Below are 17,490 nucleotides of genomic sequence, written 5' to 3'. Positions count from 1 at the left end.
CGACGATCGTGCATTGCTTCGCTCCCGATTCGAAAATGCGAGAGGTAAATCACGTATATGAATTAAAAGATAAAATTTAAAGTGTTAAATTATATACTCTAGTGCAAGTATTGACGAAGTCATTAATATTGATCGTAAGTATTAATGAAACTTAGGTATAATTTGAAATTCTCGTTTCCGATAGCTCCGATTTCCAGTGCAAACTAAATATTCGCGTCGAGTCACCTAGCCAATTACTAATCGTTCGTAGTGAGAGAGGTTCATGGGACGCTTACCGGTAATTACTATCAGTAAGAAGTGATCGCGTTTGATGTCCCGAGAGATAATGCAACGATGGTTAGGGCTTTCTCGCGATCGTGTCTCGGAAGATAATGCGATATTGTGCGAAGAGGAACGCGCGCGCGCCGCGCCACTGCGTACCAGCTCTCTCCGGCGCGGCGTGCCGCTGCCGCGCGAATGACTTTGTGTTGTGAACGCGCGGCGCGCTCGACCTTGATACTCACTACGCCGCGCCCTGTAGCGGGTACAATATACACGGTGAAAGATTGTAATGTAAAATAGGAAAACGTAAGCGGTAAGCGAATTGGCAATCATAGGATTATTGAAAATGTGAGAGTATCTCTTTAATACTCTCAGTTAGCTTAATACTTGAACTACGTTTTTCCGAGTGCTATCTGAATTAAGACTGTGTGTTACAGCTAAATAAAATAAATTTTCCATTTCTTATGTTCCTGATGATTAAATTATTAAATACTTGCTGTCTACCGAAATGCACATATTTATTTATTTAAACTAGAAATCTCTCTCTCGAAGCTATAGGGATAAGAGAATTTTTTATTATGAGTATCTCATATCATTACGAATAATGTGATCATTTTTTAAATAATATTTCAACTTAAATATATATCATATCACATGTTCTGATTCTCTTTGCTTTTCTTCTCTAAATGAATTCTCGCGTATTTTATTTCAAAAACTCATTCGTGTTGCCTAAAATATATATTAATTTCCTTTTCCTTCATCATATGTATAATAAATTTATTATTTAAAATTTTTAATAAAACAAATTAACTAATTTTCAGCATGTTAATTAAGTTAAAATTTAATAAAATTAATAAATAATTAACTTTTATTAATAAAATTTTACCCTGAATTCTGACATTAATTATGAATCTAAAGTATGTGTGTGTCGGTGTATGAATTTAGCCATGTAAATGCAATTATAGACGCAAGTCTGAACGCAAACTACGCAATATCGTTAGTCTAATTATTATATCAATTCTAATTATTGTAATAATTTGAAAAAATTATTACATTTTTAAGATTTCAATTTTGATTAATCTTGAAAATATGTGAGTAATCTCCAGAATATCAAAGAACTGTTCGGTAGTTATTACAGGTCATGTATTAAAATGAATATCGAAAGCAATTAACATTTTCCTAAAGCCGTACTAACGTCTAGACATTTCAAAGGCCCATTAACGACGATGTTTTCAGAGCTTTGCGCGTCGCTTTCGCCGAAGAAACACACCGTAATCGCTACGCTAATCGACGTCTTAATTATTCTTCAATTATGCGCGACGGTGCGCTCTCCGTTGTCTGATGGTTTCTCTTGCCTCATCCTGCATAGTATTTTATGGTAAAGAGCCACTACGTCACGCAGATGTATCGGTAGATATATGCAAGGTATAATACAAGTAATTTGCAGTTACTACGCCCTTCGTGTAACGCGAAGCGGCGAAACAGCCGTTGTTTCCCAAAACAGCGAATGTCTCGGTTATCTCGTTAATTTTCTCCTTCTAATGTTCTAATGTTCGTAACGATCCAATTACGCTGAATAAATTACTCTCTTCTGACTGTTTCTTTTCTACCAAACTTCGCGTATCGCTGCAGTACGGAAAAGGAATGACTTCTCTTAAAATACTTTACGCGCGCGATTAAATGCGCGATAAATAATGTACCCCGCGAGTATATCACTTAAGTTAAACTGTATTAAAGTTGTGCAACGTTAGAAATTCCAACGTATCGTATAAACAATTACACATTTGTAAAAAAAATCGTAAGAAAAATATTTCCAGACGATAAAATATTCGTGAATTAAATATGATTTAAAAGAAAATTATTTATCGCTCACCTGTTCAACCCACAGGTTTGTCGTCATGATCTGATTCTTCAAGTTCTGTAACAAAAACCATTTTTTCAATAAGCAACTGTATACGCGTTTCTTAATTACAGTCTATTATAAAATAATTGTTTGTTTGCAATTACATTTTCTGTTTCTATAAATTTCATAACCCTGATTATAATTCAGTTTAACAAGTTTTTTACAATACATATTTTTTCATATCAATTTACAAAATCGATGCAATTAAGCTTTAATTTCAATTTAGTTTAAATTTATTTGTTTTGAGAAGGGATGGCATTGATAAGATTATGTAAAAAGTTGACAAACTTTTGGCGTTTTCTGGGAAATTTGTTTAACCTTCAAAAACAATTCTTACGGTCGTATTTGGCAAGCGTTTGGCAACGGGTCTCCTTCAATAGAAAATGTACGACACCCCTCGTCTCCTTTTTGCACCTGTCACCCGCAGCGCATTGTAATTTCCGGATTCAACGCCGCCCCTCGACTAATTGGACCTAGCTAGCAGTTCGGGCGCATAGATGGAACTCGGCACAGCCCGTAATTCAAGTTATGGACTGCTAGTATGCGATTTTGGACTTTCCGCTATTTCGTGAATCCCCGACGTACACAATTCAAACTGTACCACACGTGGAATCCATCCGCGCCTGCATCTGTTTGCATGTGCGCGCGCAAATCTAATCCTGATTGAATGCGAACGATGTGTGTGCCGTAGGCGAGTATACATCCTCAAATATTTCTGCGATATACATAATTTAAGTAATACAATCGCTATTGACTTTTATGGATACGCGATTATTAATTACCCACTAGTAAAACACAGTCAGTGTTGCTGTTCGATACCGTAATGATGATTACAATTATTAAATTATGATAACAACATTATTAATTTGAACAACATATTATTATCGTACAATCTGATATTTGGATATTGTGGAATTGAGATATAAACTTTCGGCCTGCGATTTATTTTCTTGCTTTAATGCAATATTATATATTGTTTTGTTCTCTCGTCGTCGTTTTAATTTTCGCGATAGTGCAAGCGCCACGAAAATTTATCCGTGGCCATGAATTTTCGTTGTCGAAACAATAAATATAGGTATATTCACGATGTTGGGAGCTTCCGTTGTGACATCAATGAGAAGGTGTCCGACAAGGTAATCATCGCAACATAGTCGCATCGAGGGCCGGTATTGAATGGATATTCACCCCGGTATGAATTATCCTCCGCGATAGGAAGGCGGATTCGCATTCATATGCAAATGTAATAATACCAATATAGCTAGCTTTGGTCCGCGCGTTTCGATGAATCGCGGATGTAAATGTAACGCAGACCGGATATATTATCGCGGCGTTAAACATTGATGTTGCTTCACGCGGAAAATTCGGTCTTTTATTTCTATATTTATGATGGCGTTATTAGAAATGTATTAAAAGACTAAATAAGACAATGAAACACTTTGCCTCGTCGCTGTTGCAATTTTTTAAAATGATATATATGTATGTTGCGAATTATAAATTTGAGAGCATTTTCTACAGTCATGGCTGAATCTTGGTGTCTAGTAATAATTCTATATAAATATTTAAATCCATTATTCAGCCATCTAATCAATAAACACGTATTGTATTTCACCAATGTGCTTCACTATAATTTTCCATAAATTTTACACTACAAAATTCACTGCTAACAAGGGTATTTGTTTTCCCGCTGAGGAGGAACGACGTTACTTTTTGTACAACGTTGTCCCTTCTTTTCTTTTGACACTTTGCGCAGATAACAAGGGACTGCTACTCCGCGTGAATCGATTGAATTTTCGCGAGATTATAGAGCTCGTCGGCGACACGCATTATCGCGATTATAGGGGCAAAGGCTAATTAATTCGTGCGTATCCGAATATACGCGCACGTGTGCTCGGCCCATTCGCTCGAAATTAATGTCATGTCGATTGTACAGCCGCGGAAAGCGGAAAACTCACGTGTCGGTTTGTACGAATTTCCGCGCCGATGCGAAAGCGACACTGTGCACTCGTCGATCTGAATAATCGATTTTGACGCGAAACAGCGCAACGACAACGGTGTACAATAATAGGTAATAATGATAACAATAGCAATAGTAAGCTCATGCTTCTTAGCGGTGTTAATAATATAATACCTATATACTAGTATTAATGTAACAGCATAACATTGACAAATCTAATATAACAGTACAGTGGCTCAATACACATTGACATCGTTACATTGTATTGCCAATCAATAATGATAACGTCACAGTTTGACTTATGATGTTACTAATTAACTAATTCCATCAATAATAATAATGCAATAACGCGGCAATTGTTCATTATCGAAGTTAGCTGATTATACCCCTTCACGTCGACCCAGCCGCGATCGTGAACGATTCGAAAAGTAGCGGAGTAACTCCTAACGGCATCGATACCACGACGTACTGCCAATTGCGGGCGGGGCGAAAGGTAATTAGCAAATTACTTTATGTGTAATTAAACTCTGATTGCGGTGGCGAGTGGACGCGCCGCTGTGGACGATCGAGCGAGCGCTACGCGCGCGCGACCATTAGCGCGTGAGCGAGCAATATGTTAATTGATTTGAGCATACGAGCGACGGGTTCCGGTACGTAGGTGGATATTAGACTGGCGCTGCCCATGTGGATCGTAAATTGAAAATTCCTGTCGAGTTCCCGCGTTTCAACGCAAGAATATTTCGCCAACTGATCGTTTCTAATTAATTCATGCGCTGCTGTACGGCACGTCGTGTTGAGGGTCGGTTAGTTAGTTCAGGAAGGGATGGATTGCTTCTATTTTTTTTTTTTTTTAGCAATCACGGCAACAAAGAAGATGATAATAATGGTGCAAAAGGCAATCGACTCTCGAGAGTTGAAAAACAAAGATTGGATAAATAGTTTGTGAATTAATGTTAAATTAATTATTTATTAAGTAACATTAAATAACGTTTTAAATAACGTTATCATATCTATATTATTTCGATGTGTCATATATTCAAAACGTAATTTTCCAAAAGCTTTGCATGTATTCTGAAGAGATTCTATCTTTTTTGTAGTCATAATGTATTGGTTGAAGCTGTTCACGTTTGTCGATCATTAGAAAAAGTTTAATATTTTACTAATAAATTATAAATCTATTTCAAATATCTATATCAAATATATAAAATATATTTTAGAAAATCCGGACTGATCCTCCTCCGTTCTTTTGCGAATTTATTCAGATAGAAATGTGCGTGCCCTGTACTTCTGCAGTCACCTCTTGCAGTGATATTGCAAACGTGTTGCAGCCATGAGAAGCGCGATCGTAGGAAAAGTGAGTGGCAAGCGTTGTCAGGCAGATCTAATTTGTCTCTTCAAGGATGTCACATCGATTTAGCGTGATTTAAAGTCTGGCAGCGGATAAGTCTTGCACGAGCGTCTCAGTAGAAGAAAGATAAGAAAGGAAATAAAACACTTAAAATTAAAGCTTTTTAACGTCGTTGTTAAAATAATATTATATCTTAACGTAATATTTTAAAGTACAAGCCTCAATTTTACTTTGCACTGGTCTTCCATTGTTTCTAAAGACGGTTAAGCAAAAGTTGAACTCAGTGCAACTTTTTTGCACCAGTTTTGTCAGTGGAACATTAAACACTGAAAATATATAAACTGATTTTCAAAGTGAACAATACAACTTGCATTCAATTGTATTCAGTGTAGTACTAGTTTTCCCAGTAGAAAACTCTAATTGAATGATTGCGAGAAAAAAAACAGAGTATTTTAACACGAAGATTGCGCGCATATTCAAAGAACTGTGAGTTATATTTTTATGAAAGATTTATATTCTTTCCAAACGTAAAACATTAATTGGATTGTCAGCATATCCTGCGTCAGAATATTAAGTCCTAGCACTGTAATACGAGATTCGGAATTTAATCGGTGACCGTAAATCACACGAATGGCAAATGTTATGAAGTTGACAGTATGACAAAAAAAAACGAATATAACAAAATGCGCCCTCGCAGACTCCCGAGAATAATTTCTTCATTTCTGACGTCGTAAATCAAGATGACCGATTGGAGTGGGATTAGAGTGGCAAAAATAGATGTATGCTCGGGACGGCTGGCGAGAGATGAATAATGCTCTGTTTTTCCGGCGTTGAATATTTAAGATTGTTGAATATTCACGAAACGCGTGAAACGTTTCGGTGTGACAACACAAATTTACGTGTAGCATAATTCCTTGCTCGTAAAAGGAATATCTTAGCTGTACCAATCGCAAATGATTCCGAGGGATATGATTATCAAGTCTGAGATCTTGTTGTGCAGCGAGGCTTTTACTTGAATTTAACGTTTACTAAATATTTTAACGTTAAATATAAACTCTTCATAAGTTCGTTTCTATTACTCGCAATTGCTGAAAAACGGTAAATAAAGTTTTATTGTTTCATAGCTATTTTATATCAATTAAATACTTATGCATAGTCATTTGTGGCACACGGTTCAGAACATGTAATTACATATTCCAAAGTAATTTTCTCGATCGTGCTCATCGAAAGAAACTTAATGTGTTTCACGTACCACGTTAATGAACGCATATCGAACGTAAAGTACCGAGCTGCGGCCGACGTGAATTTGACATGGCCTATTCAAACGCTCCGCGAGCAATGTGATCCTCTAAATGCATTAAACCGCAATAATTAAGAGGCATGTTGACGATCGGAAAGCTGCATTTACGAACATCGATCGGTCTTTAATCCAATTTCTTTTCAGTGTGTATTAGATATGGAAACGAGTATGAAGAGAGTAGAGTTCTCCACACATAACTAGTTCCACGCACCTAACAAAATATTTTACGTGTACACAGCTACAAGTTATTGCATTATTTATACGTTTTAAAAGAGTTATATAAAAATGTTACAGCACTAATTCACTAATTTTCCGACACGCCTTTAATATTATCATTTATATTTATTTGACAATTATGCAATTTTCAAGAGTTCTCTTTGAAGAACACTATTTAAATGACACAAACACGTTAGAAAGAATTATTTCATTATGAGCTCGGTACGTCTAGGAAGAATTTTTGAATCAAGAAGGAAAACCCGTTTATTTAAAAGTTTCTGGTAAAAACGGCACATAAAATTCGCTCAGGGCTTTTAGGCCTCTCGAGACTATTCCACGATTCTTATACTACTTTCAGCTGCGATATTCGCGCGCCGCGTAGAGACACTAAATTTTACGTTATAAATTGAAGCGCGTGGTTCTAAACTATTTTATTAATGGTATGTAGAGACATTTTTCGGGTATTATTACCATAAATCTGATAAAATATTTTACATCACTACGAGTGTGTTACATTTTTAGACAATTTTTTTAAAGTTACATAAAAATAATATAACATTAATTAATAAATTTTTCAAGACTCTTTTAACGTTATTATTTCAACGTTTATATTTGATGTAAAAAAGAGTTTTATGGAAGGCATTTAAGAAATATATTTGACAGATATAAAATTAGAATTTATACATTTTTCATTTTCACTCCGCGCCAGATTCCCAACACCTGTCAGACGATCCTCCATCCCCCCCCCTCCTCCCCCTCCTCACTTTCTATCCTCTTTGAGGAGTCATCTTGTAAGTTTGACAGATGCAAAGTTCTTATGAAATCGTAACGATGTACGTAAAGATATAGTCGATGCATAACAAGATGATTTTTTTTTATTTTACACTTGCATATATGATTTACCCGCAGCTAGTCGCGAATCGTTGCGCATGAATAATGTAAATCGAACGTCACGATGCGGACGCTTGAAAATCGGAAAGTCATTCGCGACGGGAAGACTTCCGCTACATTGCGCAGTTGTCAATGTCAAGCTGTCATTTGCAATCGCTATTAGACGATAATTGATTATTCTTGTGAGTAGTGAGCAATTAATAGTTCACTTAACCATGAGAGATCAAGATAATTACTAAATATGTCACTATTACTCAAGTTAGTTAATTAAATAATTGTTATTTAAATTAGTTAATCATATTAATTGTTACTTAAACTGTGAATAACTTATGTAACAAGAGAAGGAGATTAAGAAGACTGATAAATGCAGATGGCACGGTGTCAATTCTTGCGCCGAGCCGCAGTTATGTTCTTTTTTCAGCACAAATCAGCCGTGTGCCGATCGCAATTGAATATCCAATTCGTATCGGCAGCCCTCGGCCACATTTTTACTCCGCCGCCCCACGTGAAATTTACATATTTATGAGCAAATCCCAGTCTTCGTAGAAACGCTTACGAGGTACGCGCCCCTCGTGTCTGTACACGTACGTGTACGTGTACGAGTACTCTCGACGAGTGCTCGTCCGGTAAAGGTATTGTACAAGCGAGTAAGCTCCGCTATTACTTGCAAGAGTTACCCGTCGGTCTCATCGCACACATACTTATGCGCGTTTAATTGCATAAGACCGGACCGAGCGGTTGAAAGCCGAAGTGAACAGCCTTCTTAAAATTTATGTAATCTTTTTCATAGTTGAACTTCATCTGTCTTGTCTAAGTAGAGAGTGAGATTCGATATTAGACTCGTGATAACTTCTTCTAAATTCTTCAATTTACTTTTTAAAGGTTCTTCAATTTAATTGTTTAGTTCGTTTTTAATCTTAGTGTTCTCCTTGTGAGTAACTTTTTATATGTTTTTTAGAAGTGTTTTTAGATTACCTCGTAATTAATCACAATTCACAATCGCGAGTGTTTGCGGGCATGATGTGGCCCATCTACCGATCGTCATTATCGTGATAAACCACTCGACGCTTCTGCATCGGCACCACCAGGACTGGCGCTGAAGGGTGTATTTCACGCCGGTGTTTGCTCGGGGGTGGTTATCGCGGAGGAATTCCGGTTTCAGAAGTAGGGATAAACAGATAGTGTTTGATCAATGGGCGAAAGGGGAAGTAGGTAGCACGCGAAGGGAGAAGGAAGCAAAAGGGTGAAGGCGTCTGCAAAAAGGGTGGAAGAAAAAATATCGATTCTTTGGAAATGTTACACTAAAAGCTACTCAACTAATCTCGCGTGTGGCAATTGCGATACTCGCAACGATTCGAACGCTTAATTATTATATGTAGAATATGAAATAATGCACAATCCCACGCAATAAAAAGAAATATGTAAATTGTTCTAAGTAAATTCGATGTTACAACCAACTTATCGCTGGAGATAAAAAAAATATATTAAAATTGCAATATCCGTCCCGTAACGAGTTAACAATTTTGCGGAAATTATTGCAGCTGATAGCAGGCTGTTAGCAGCAAACAAGAAAATTGCGCTCAGAAGAACGCCAGATATTTAGGACCGATCAAGGGTGGAAGATTAATGAAGATCGAAGTCACTGATATATATTAGCGAGCGTGCTAGACAGGTTCTTGCCGTAATTTCGCATTCCTGAGCGACGGAGGCGAAACGACGAGATTCATTATGATTTCCATCATCTGTCGTCTGACTCTCGTCTTCGTCCCTTAGACAGCTCGATTAAGCCCAGCACGATCGTGTCAATCTCGTTGACTCGTCTCTAATTACGTTACGTTTCTACAATTACGGGTTCTCATATATAATACTCTTAGTAGCGATTCGAGAGAAAGAGAGTCTTATGTGTCAATAATTCTTAACTTATGTAACTCGAGCTGTTCAAGATATATGAATCTTCGTTATATGTTTTTTATGTTTAAGTTTACTTTTCTTTATAGTTTGTAATTTTATCTAATTGTAAATTTAGAAACTTATTGTGATAAATATATCTACGTAGAAAATACATATCACTGGTCAGATTGAAGAAAAACAATCGTGTTCAATATTTTTTCTAGAAAGAAAAGCTCTAAGAGAAACTCTAAAGAGAATACGCACCCTTAAGAAAAAGTGTTCCAAAAAACTGATTGCTGTATTATCAATTACTGATGCAACAATCAGTTTTTTTTTTTTTTTTTTTTTAAACACTTTTTCTTAAGGGCAATTTTTTTAATGAATACAGAAAGCTTAAGAAATTAAAGACAAGTTAAGCCCTTTGCTGGATATCATTATTAGTTCGCTATACGATAATCCGACCTAACGTTACACCGCCTGGCGCATTAACCATGCTAAAGTGCATAATCCTGCGTACGACCTGCAATATCGTCGCCGGTAGTGTAAGGGCCGATCAGCGGCTTTCCATTACTACTGGGCCAACCTGCATTCATCCGCGGGGGCCGTAACTCGGAGTACGGGGGAGTCCGAGTATAAACAGCTGTTAGATATTCATATCGAGGGGGCAACATCGTCTCGCTTTCTCACCACTTTCGCGGATTAAGAGCCGCGCTCATCCCTTTTGATGGTTGACGGGTAACGCAGCGCGTTTATGCGGAATGATTTTCATTTACGCGGCGGCACGTTCGCGTCTCGGAGCGAGGATTAGATACGACGCGGGAATAATTCTCGCCTATAGCTAATGTACGCACTTCGCTACTTTGCTATGTGTACGTCTGTGAAGTGAAAACAAACGTAAGTTCAGGAATTTATTTTTTCTTAGGCGCGCGCGCGTGATAGAATCATGTAAATTCGTATTTTTAATTCAAAATAGATAAAATAAATCCGCATATTTTCTTTTTACTTAGCAGTTTATTCATTTTGTTGAAAAGTTGACCGACTAAACGTATAAATCGCAATTTCTGGTGAGAAAATTATTTATAAGCTAACAAATGATTCTATAGAAAGCGATTTAATAAATAATTTTTTAATGCATTTCTCAGTTGAACGAGCGAACTTTTGAGACTTCATAAACGAGAAATACTGAAATTACGATAAGATAAAATAAAAAGAATATTAAAATACATATTATTTACGTCATATTTTGCATGAAATAAATTTCTTTATGAGTATACCAAACACGGTAGAATAATTTCTGAAAGCAATCTGAAGATAGAAACTTTTGTTCATCGAACTATCTAAATTATTAATGCATCAGTTCTTGCAATGTACTTTCGAACTTTCAATCTCGATTTTACAATGCATGCTGTATAACAACTTTCTTTTAAATAGTCACGTCCAAATGCAAACAAAGATATTTTTGCGATTGATTGATTTTTGTTCTTACACACGCCAGTCACACCGAATTTGTTTTTGCATTTCCATACAGATTGCATTATTAATGAATAATATAAAGCTTCGATTGCTCTCGGATCGAAAATAAATGCCAACATCCCTGTAATTTTCTTCTCTTTTTCATTTTCTGTCAAATTTTTTTTTCATATTCATGCTACTAATTTGCTGTACATTTTTAACTTTTTTTTTAAATTAAATGAAGATCATCTCACATTTAAATGGAAACTATTGCTTTTAATTATACATCTCACGTGGATTATCGTATATTAAAGATTAAATTTAATGATAGATTCTTCAATCAAGTTCACATTGCGATTTTTAGCAAAAAACAATTCTTATTTTTTGAAATAAGTGGCTTAGAGATATCGACAGACATCATTAATAGAGCACAGAGTAGCATGGTCGGTCTAATGATGACGCATGCACTCGAGAGGCTCTCGATGAGCCAGCCAGCCACAAAGCAAATGGCTCGGCCCAATAATTACGTAAATACCGGTGCCGTTGTCGTAGCACTACGCCTGGGGGTGATGTACAGGTCCGTTAGGGGAATTTGAAATTTGCACCGTAATGGCTTTACTGCTAAACGTTCGGCGCTGCCTTGATTTTAACGATTAATAGACACAAGATAATTCGGCAATAACCGACAGCAGTTTATAAACTGTCGAACTTTTCCTTTATCCATTCTCAAGAGTTAACGATAATTGAGATACTCTTTAAAAAATATTCAAGCTGGAAAATGCAGTGCCAAAAATATAATAAAATTTCGCCAAAAGTAATCTGCAGGGATCTGCTAAATCGTGCGCTATCATAATTGTATTCGTTTAACAAAGACTGATAAGACTCCGTCAATTCTTTTGCCCATTTTACAGTCCGGCATTTCGGTCACGAAACAGCCATAAGATTCAGGTGCAAATGAATATCTCTCCCCAAAAGTTCCCCAAAAGTTTCCTTCGTTCGCGCGGCGCGGCGGCACGATTTAAGTTGCTGTTATGCAACGTAGGAAACGCTCGCGAAAGTTACACGAGCCAAGTACATCGCGGACTACCGTTAACTCTGGCAAGACACGGTCTCAAGCCTAATTTGCGAGGTTCATGAATTTGAAATATCTTCCGTGTATCACGAGCAAGTTGGCATCTAATTAAATCCTACCGCTTCTTGTTCCAGAGAAGATTTGAAGTCGAGATTAAAAGTCTTGTTTGTTACACGTTTTCCTTTTTCAGTATCGACAGCAATGTCACTGCAAGAGGTAACAAGCTTATCTATGAACAGACTTATCTATTAAATGGAATATTATCTGGACATAATGAAAATATTATGAATAAAGATTGAAAGTATTTTGTAAGAATTGTCATTCTTTCTAAATAGATAAAAAAAAGTAAAAATTTAAAGTTATTACTATATATTTATTTATATTATTATATATTATGCAGTAAATTTTAATATACAATATTGCTTATAAAGAAGAGAAAGAGGTATAAATTTTTCGCCATTTAAAAACATTCTCAAAAAAATTTGATATAAAAGAAATTTATTTTATAGTTAACACTCTGTTGTTGTCATTAATCAATCTATACGTATTTTTTCTGCCATTATTATGGCACTTTATGTGATAATCATGTATCTTTAATACCACTTGATGTAAAATATGTTTATGATGGGGACCCGTATGTCACAAGTGCCATTATTACAGCGTACAGGTATAACGCGAATATCCCGAGGAAATTCAATGAGGAGTCGTGGTACGACGGGAAAGTTTTCTCACGGAAAAGTCACGAGTGGAACAGGGTCGAGAGGTGACGCCGCCATTATTGTGCAAATTAAGGAAAATGTAAATTCTTTATCATTTGCATCGCGCGTAACGCCGGGGAATATTCAACGGCGGCGCGGGACAAAAAGAATTCGTCGGACGATTTCTGTGAAACGAAGGTAGTCGACATATTACCAGGGATTTTGCCTGGGATTACAAGCTTTTTCGAAGATGACGCGGCACGTTGGTGATGAAGACTTAGGACACTTTGTATAAATTTCTTGTTTACACGAAGGGCAGGTTTCTTAATACACGTAAGTTGTGATGATGCGTTGATAAGTTGAAATAAAAAGAAAATTATAATTTATAAGTTAAAATAGAGAAAAAAAACATATTACGAATTATTTGCTCTTATTTTCATAGACAGCTGTCTTTCAATTACACGTCACATACTTCAATTAAACGTCATCATGCGATTCTTATTGCATTCTTAATGTACATTTATCAAATTTTGCGTTTAAGATCGCAATTTTTCAGGATTCGTCGCATATAGGTTCGAATATTTTAAGAAATCAAATTTTGAAGCTACGAGAGAAAGATAGCATTTTCCGAACCGCATTTTCACCGTTTTATTCCTCTTTCCCAATTTTAAGACTCTTTTTATTCCGCATTCGCGCAGTCATCTCGAAACCACCGATCGATAAGTGGCTTCGATCGTCGTGTTGCTAGCGAGTAAGCTATTTCAATCCCCGGACACGCTCCATACCGGATCGGATCTGATTCGGGTTGACCTCCGATTTAGGAATGCCAGGAATGCCAGCGGCTCATGTACTATGACGCGCCCACATCCCACGGTCTTCGCCATCCACGAATTGCTACGTATACACACAGGTCAGCGCGCGGTTTAGCGCGCGGATGAGGTTCGGAAGCCGCGGCGCGCGGCGGCGGTGGACCACTTGTGTTATTAACGCATACATCGATACGGATACATAATTCCGGTTTGTTCCGATCCTCGCCGCGATACGCGCGCGCGCGCCCGTTTATTCTATCAAAGAAATTACGTTGCCGGGATCTAATCCCGATCCCTGCAGATACACCAGATAATTCGATGCAATTTAGGCTGACCTCCAATTTTGGAAGCGAGTTTCAATCGAATACAAATCCGCGAACGCGCCGAAAGGGCAAATAACGTTACTTATAAACCTTTGGCTGTGCGCGTTACGTTTTTAGCTTAACAATAGATAAGATAAAAATGCATTGCAATTACACGGCTCAGATTCTCGTAGGGATTCTCCTTCTATTTATTGTACTTCTAAAACGCTTCGACGCAACTTGTTACTTTGCTATTTTGTCTTGGCAAAGTTGCTAAGAATGTTTGAGCTTAAAAACGATTAAAAACGAGAAAGGCTTTTCTGTAAATTAAAAGCTCCAGAGGCAGAAGTAAATAAAATCTTATTTTGCAACGCGTAGTTACGAGTGTATCATACTTTAACAGAATTTTAATTAAAGTGCTTCTTACATTAAGAAATTACTTCTGTTTCCTGAGTCTTAAGATTTTATTGTGCACTGTAATAATATAATATACACCGCGACAGTTTGTGTGTTCCAGATGGCAAGCCTTACTTTTCTTTTTTTTGTCTGATTTACTTTAGTGTAAATATTCATACCCCTGAGCGTTACGCAGCCGCGAGTCGCAGATGCACTGCTAAGAAATGAAAATTGTTAAAGGGGTCTACGTGAAAATATTTAGTAGCTCCGCATCGTATTCGCGATGTTTTCTGCATTCTTATAGAACTTTCGCGAAAGTTTCGCAATTTGCGAGATAGATACTTTTCGCAAAATATTAAAACGATGCCCAATCGAGGAATTTGACTAAGTTTATAGATTCTGAAGCGAAATGATTATAACAATCTCGCTGTAATACGTTCTTTTAAAATAAGCGCAAGTTTTGAATAAGCGCAAGAAGTGACAAACAATTAACTCGTCCCTACCGCGCTTACACATTTCTTTTTTTTCTACCGCGGACCGCATTAACGTTAAACTACGTGCCCACTGTACTTTAATTAAACCCAACTGTACGCCGACGTTCTCGTTACTTCTCGACTCTACCGCGTTCTGAAAAAAAAAAGAGGGAAAAGACTATGGCGAGAGGCTGCTGCAGAAATTGTCGCACCCAGTCGCGCCGCGCGCGCGTTTTGCGGCAAAAGTTTACCGTCGCAACGGACTGAGACTTCGCTTTGAGTATTAGGATGAAACGTTTCTCTTTTAGATTCCACTTCGACGTAAATGTCGCTGTTACCCCGTTGATGTTGAACATTTCAAGATTAAATTACTTTTCGCAGAAAATATATCTTGTTGTAGTGAGTAAACGATAATTAGAGAAATATTACATAATATTATACCTATAAGAATACTTATAAAGGTAATTAATTTTTTTTTCACAAGTAATTTCATTGATAAAATATCTGATTAATTTATCTTATTCAATAAAATAAGTAACTTCTGTATCTCTAAATTATTTCGTTTATCGAGAAACTAAAGGTTTAATTGGAGGAATAAATGTAAAAAAAGAGATTCGTTACACGCTTGACAAAAGCGACCATACAGTAGTACTACTTTATCGTATACTGCAATATTGTGCTATGGCGGAAACAATCCTCTCCTCCCAAAAAAAGTTCCCATTTCCATGACAATGCGGGCCTCCGAGCGTTAGTATACATACAAAGAACAGTTTCGCTATGGAATGAGTGAGGAATAAGGGAGGCGCGCGGTCGATCGCACAAGCGGAATGATATCGATATCGTATCAATGAGATGCGAGAGTTAATTAAAACATTAAATTTAGCGAATTCAATTAGCGCGTTTCGGCTTGCGAGAGTTCTTTTTTTTTTTGGTAAATCGGAAAAACAACGGAGAAGTCGCACGGTCCAGGCGCGCGGGCGCGGAAGAGGAAGGCGCGTAGTAGAGGCGAGTAATATTTTACGAGTATTCATTACATCGGAAAGAGCAGGTGACTGCCGTTTTTCAATATTTGCAATGGGTCCGATGTTTGCAACACAGCGCGCGGCGCTGTGCAATGTCGCGTCGCACGCACCGGGAATGGAATTCCCGATGGGCGTATCGTATTCGCCCTCCGCGAGAGAGAGAGAGAGAGAGAGCGTGCCCGCGAGCAATGCGAAATCTCCGCGTTAAACCTTCTCGCCATCTCTCGATCTCCGTTTATTGAATGGAAAATTTTTACTTTAATATCGGTCGTTTGCAGACGCGAAGTTTCAGGAAGTTTCAGCAGATATTGCCTACCGTGCAGCTCGACATTTTTCAGAGCGTTCGACAGTAAACGTTGACAGTAACACTTCTATTGTTCGGTTTATTTTCAAGAACCGTTTATAGATATAAACGTGTGCTCGTTGGAGAAGCATAATAAATTAAAATTAGGTCTATTTAAAATACAAAATAAATAAGTTTTTCCGTATGAATAAGACACTTTTATCTCACAACATATCATTGAAGGAAAAGCTAAAGCATCGCGTGTTGCGTTTAATTAATTGCTATTATTCGAAAAAATTATGTACGTCACTTTACCATATATTACCTGAGAAATTGCAATTAGTATATCAGTGTACATAAAACGCGACGCGAATAAATTATTGGCGATCTTCTGTTAACAGAACAAAAATTTCTGGTTGACAAACATGTGACTCTGAACGCAACTTTCGTGTCGTCGCACGTGTAAAAGACTCCACTTGTTCGCATTATTGTATATTTCCGTTTGAATACTTCCTTTCCGCGTAAATGCGCAAGAGAGAAGTTGCCCCACTCCCTCAGTACGAACATCTCACGTTTACATAAGCGTTTGCGAAAAATTTTCGTCCGCGGCTCCTTTTCGCTCGAGGCGAAAAATGTATGTGGCCAATATCTACCTGCCTGTCGGATGTCTCCGTGTATGCGCGCGTATTTCACGAGTCAAGTGCAGACTGCCAGTTTCCTTGATGACGAACTCGCCGCTGCGCGGGGATGCGCGTTACGAGAAAGAGTTACGAGATCGTTGGTGGGATTCGCGAGATCGCTCACGCGCGTATCAGATTGCAGGCGACATGAGCGTTGCGGAGTCAACTAGTGAAGGAGTGTCTCCCGTATTTCTCCAAGCGCTGTCTTATTTCGCCGACGTCGTCGGAATAAATCGCGGTGACGTGACGACTCGACGTGCGCGCGACGGAGGAGATTGCGCCCTTCAGGACGCGAGCTTCACGCGATTGCATCTTCGTATTTTTCACGAATATTATACAAGCAACTGCATGTCGCGTATCGATACGCGCGGCGAATCTCTTCGTCGTCTCTGCCGCGCGCGCGCCGGGGTCGCTGACACCAGAGGGGTGTTCGGCTCTTACAAGCTCCCGCGTATAGGTACGCTTCTGAGACATTATTAGCCCTCGGGACTCTACATCGCGCCGAGGCTCATTGCCCTCTCTCTCTCTCTCTCTCTCTCT

At 37.9% G+C, this 17,490-nt stretch overlaps 1 protein-coding gene across 3 annotated transcripts in view; it reads right to left on the bottom strand.

Annotated features, from left to right (window-relative positions):
- The window catches only part of LOC105450508 (acetylcholine receptor subunit alpha-like), a 159,710-nt gene that overhangs the window by 108,466 nt on the left and 33,754 nt on the right, over positions 1 to 17,490 (bottom strand). For all 3 annotated transcript variants that reach the window (XR_974464.1, XM_011690367.1, XM_011690366.1), the window contains one exon: positions 2,135 to 2,179. Coding sequence is in view for 2 of the 3 variants with exons in the window: in XM_011690367.1 (XP_011688669.1) it covers positions 2,135 to 2,179 (45 nt within the window). In the remaining variant the exon portion in view is untranslated. The remainder of the gene's footprint in view (positions 1 to 2,134; positions 2,180 to 17,490) is intronic.

Source organism: Wasmannia auropunctata, unplaced genomic scaffold (assembly GCF_000956235.1).
Source record: "Wasmannia auropunctata unplaced genomic scaffold, wasmannia.A_1.0 LD336060.1, whole genome shotgun sequence".
Lineage (NCBI taxonomy): Eukaryota > Metazoa > Arthropoda > Insecta > Hymenoptera > Formicidae > Wasmannia > Wasmannia auropunctata.
This window is presented reverse-complemented; position numbering and strand designations above follow the sequence as displayed.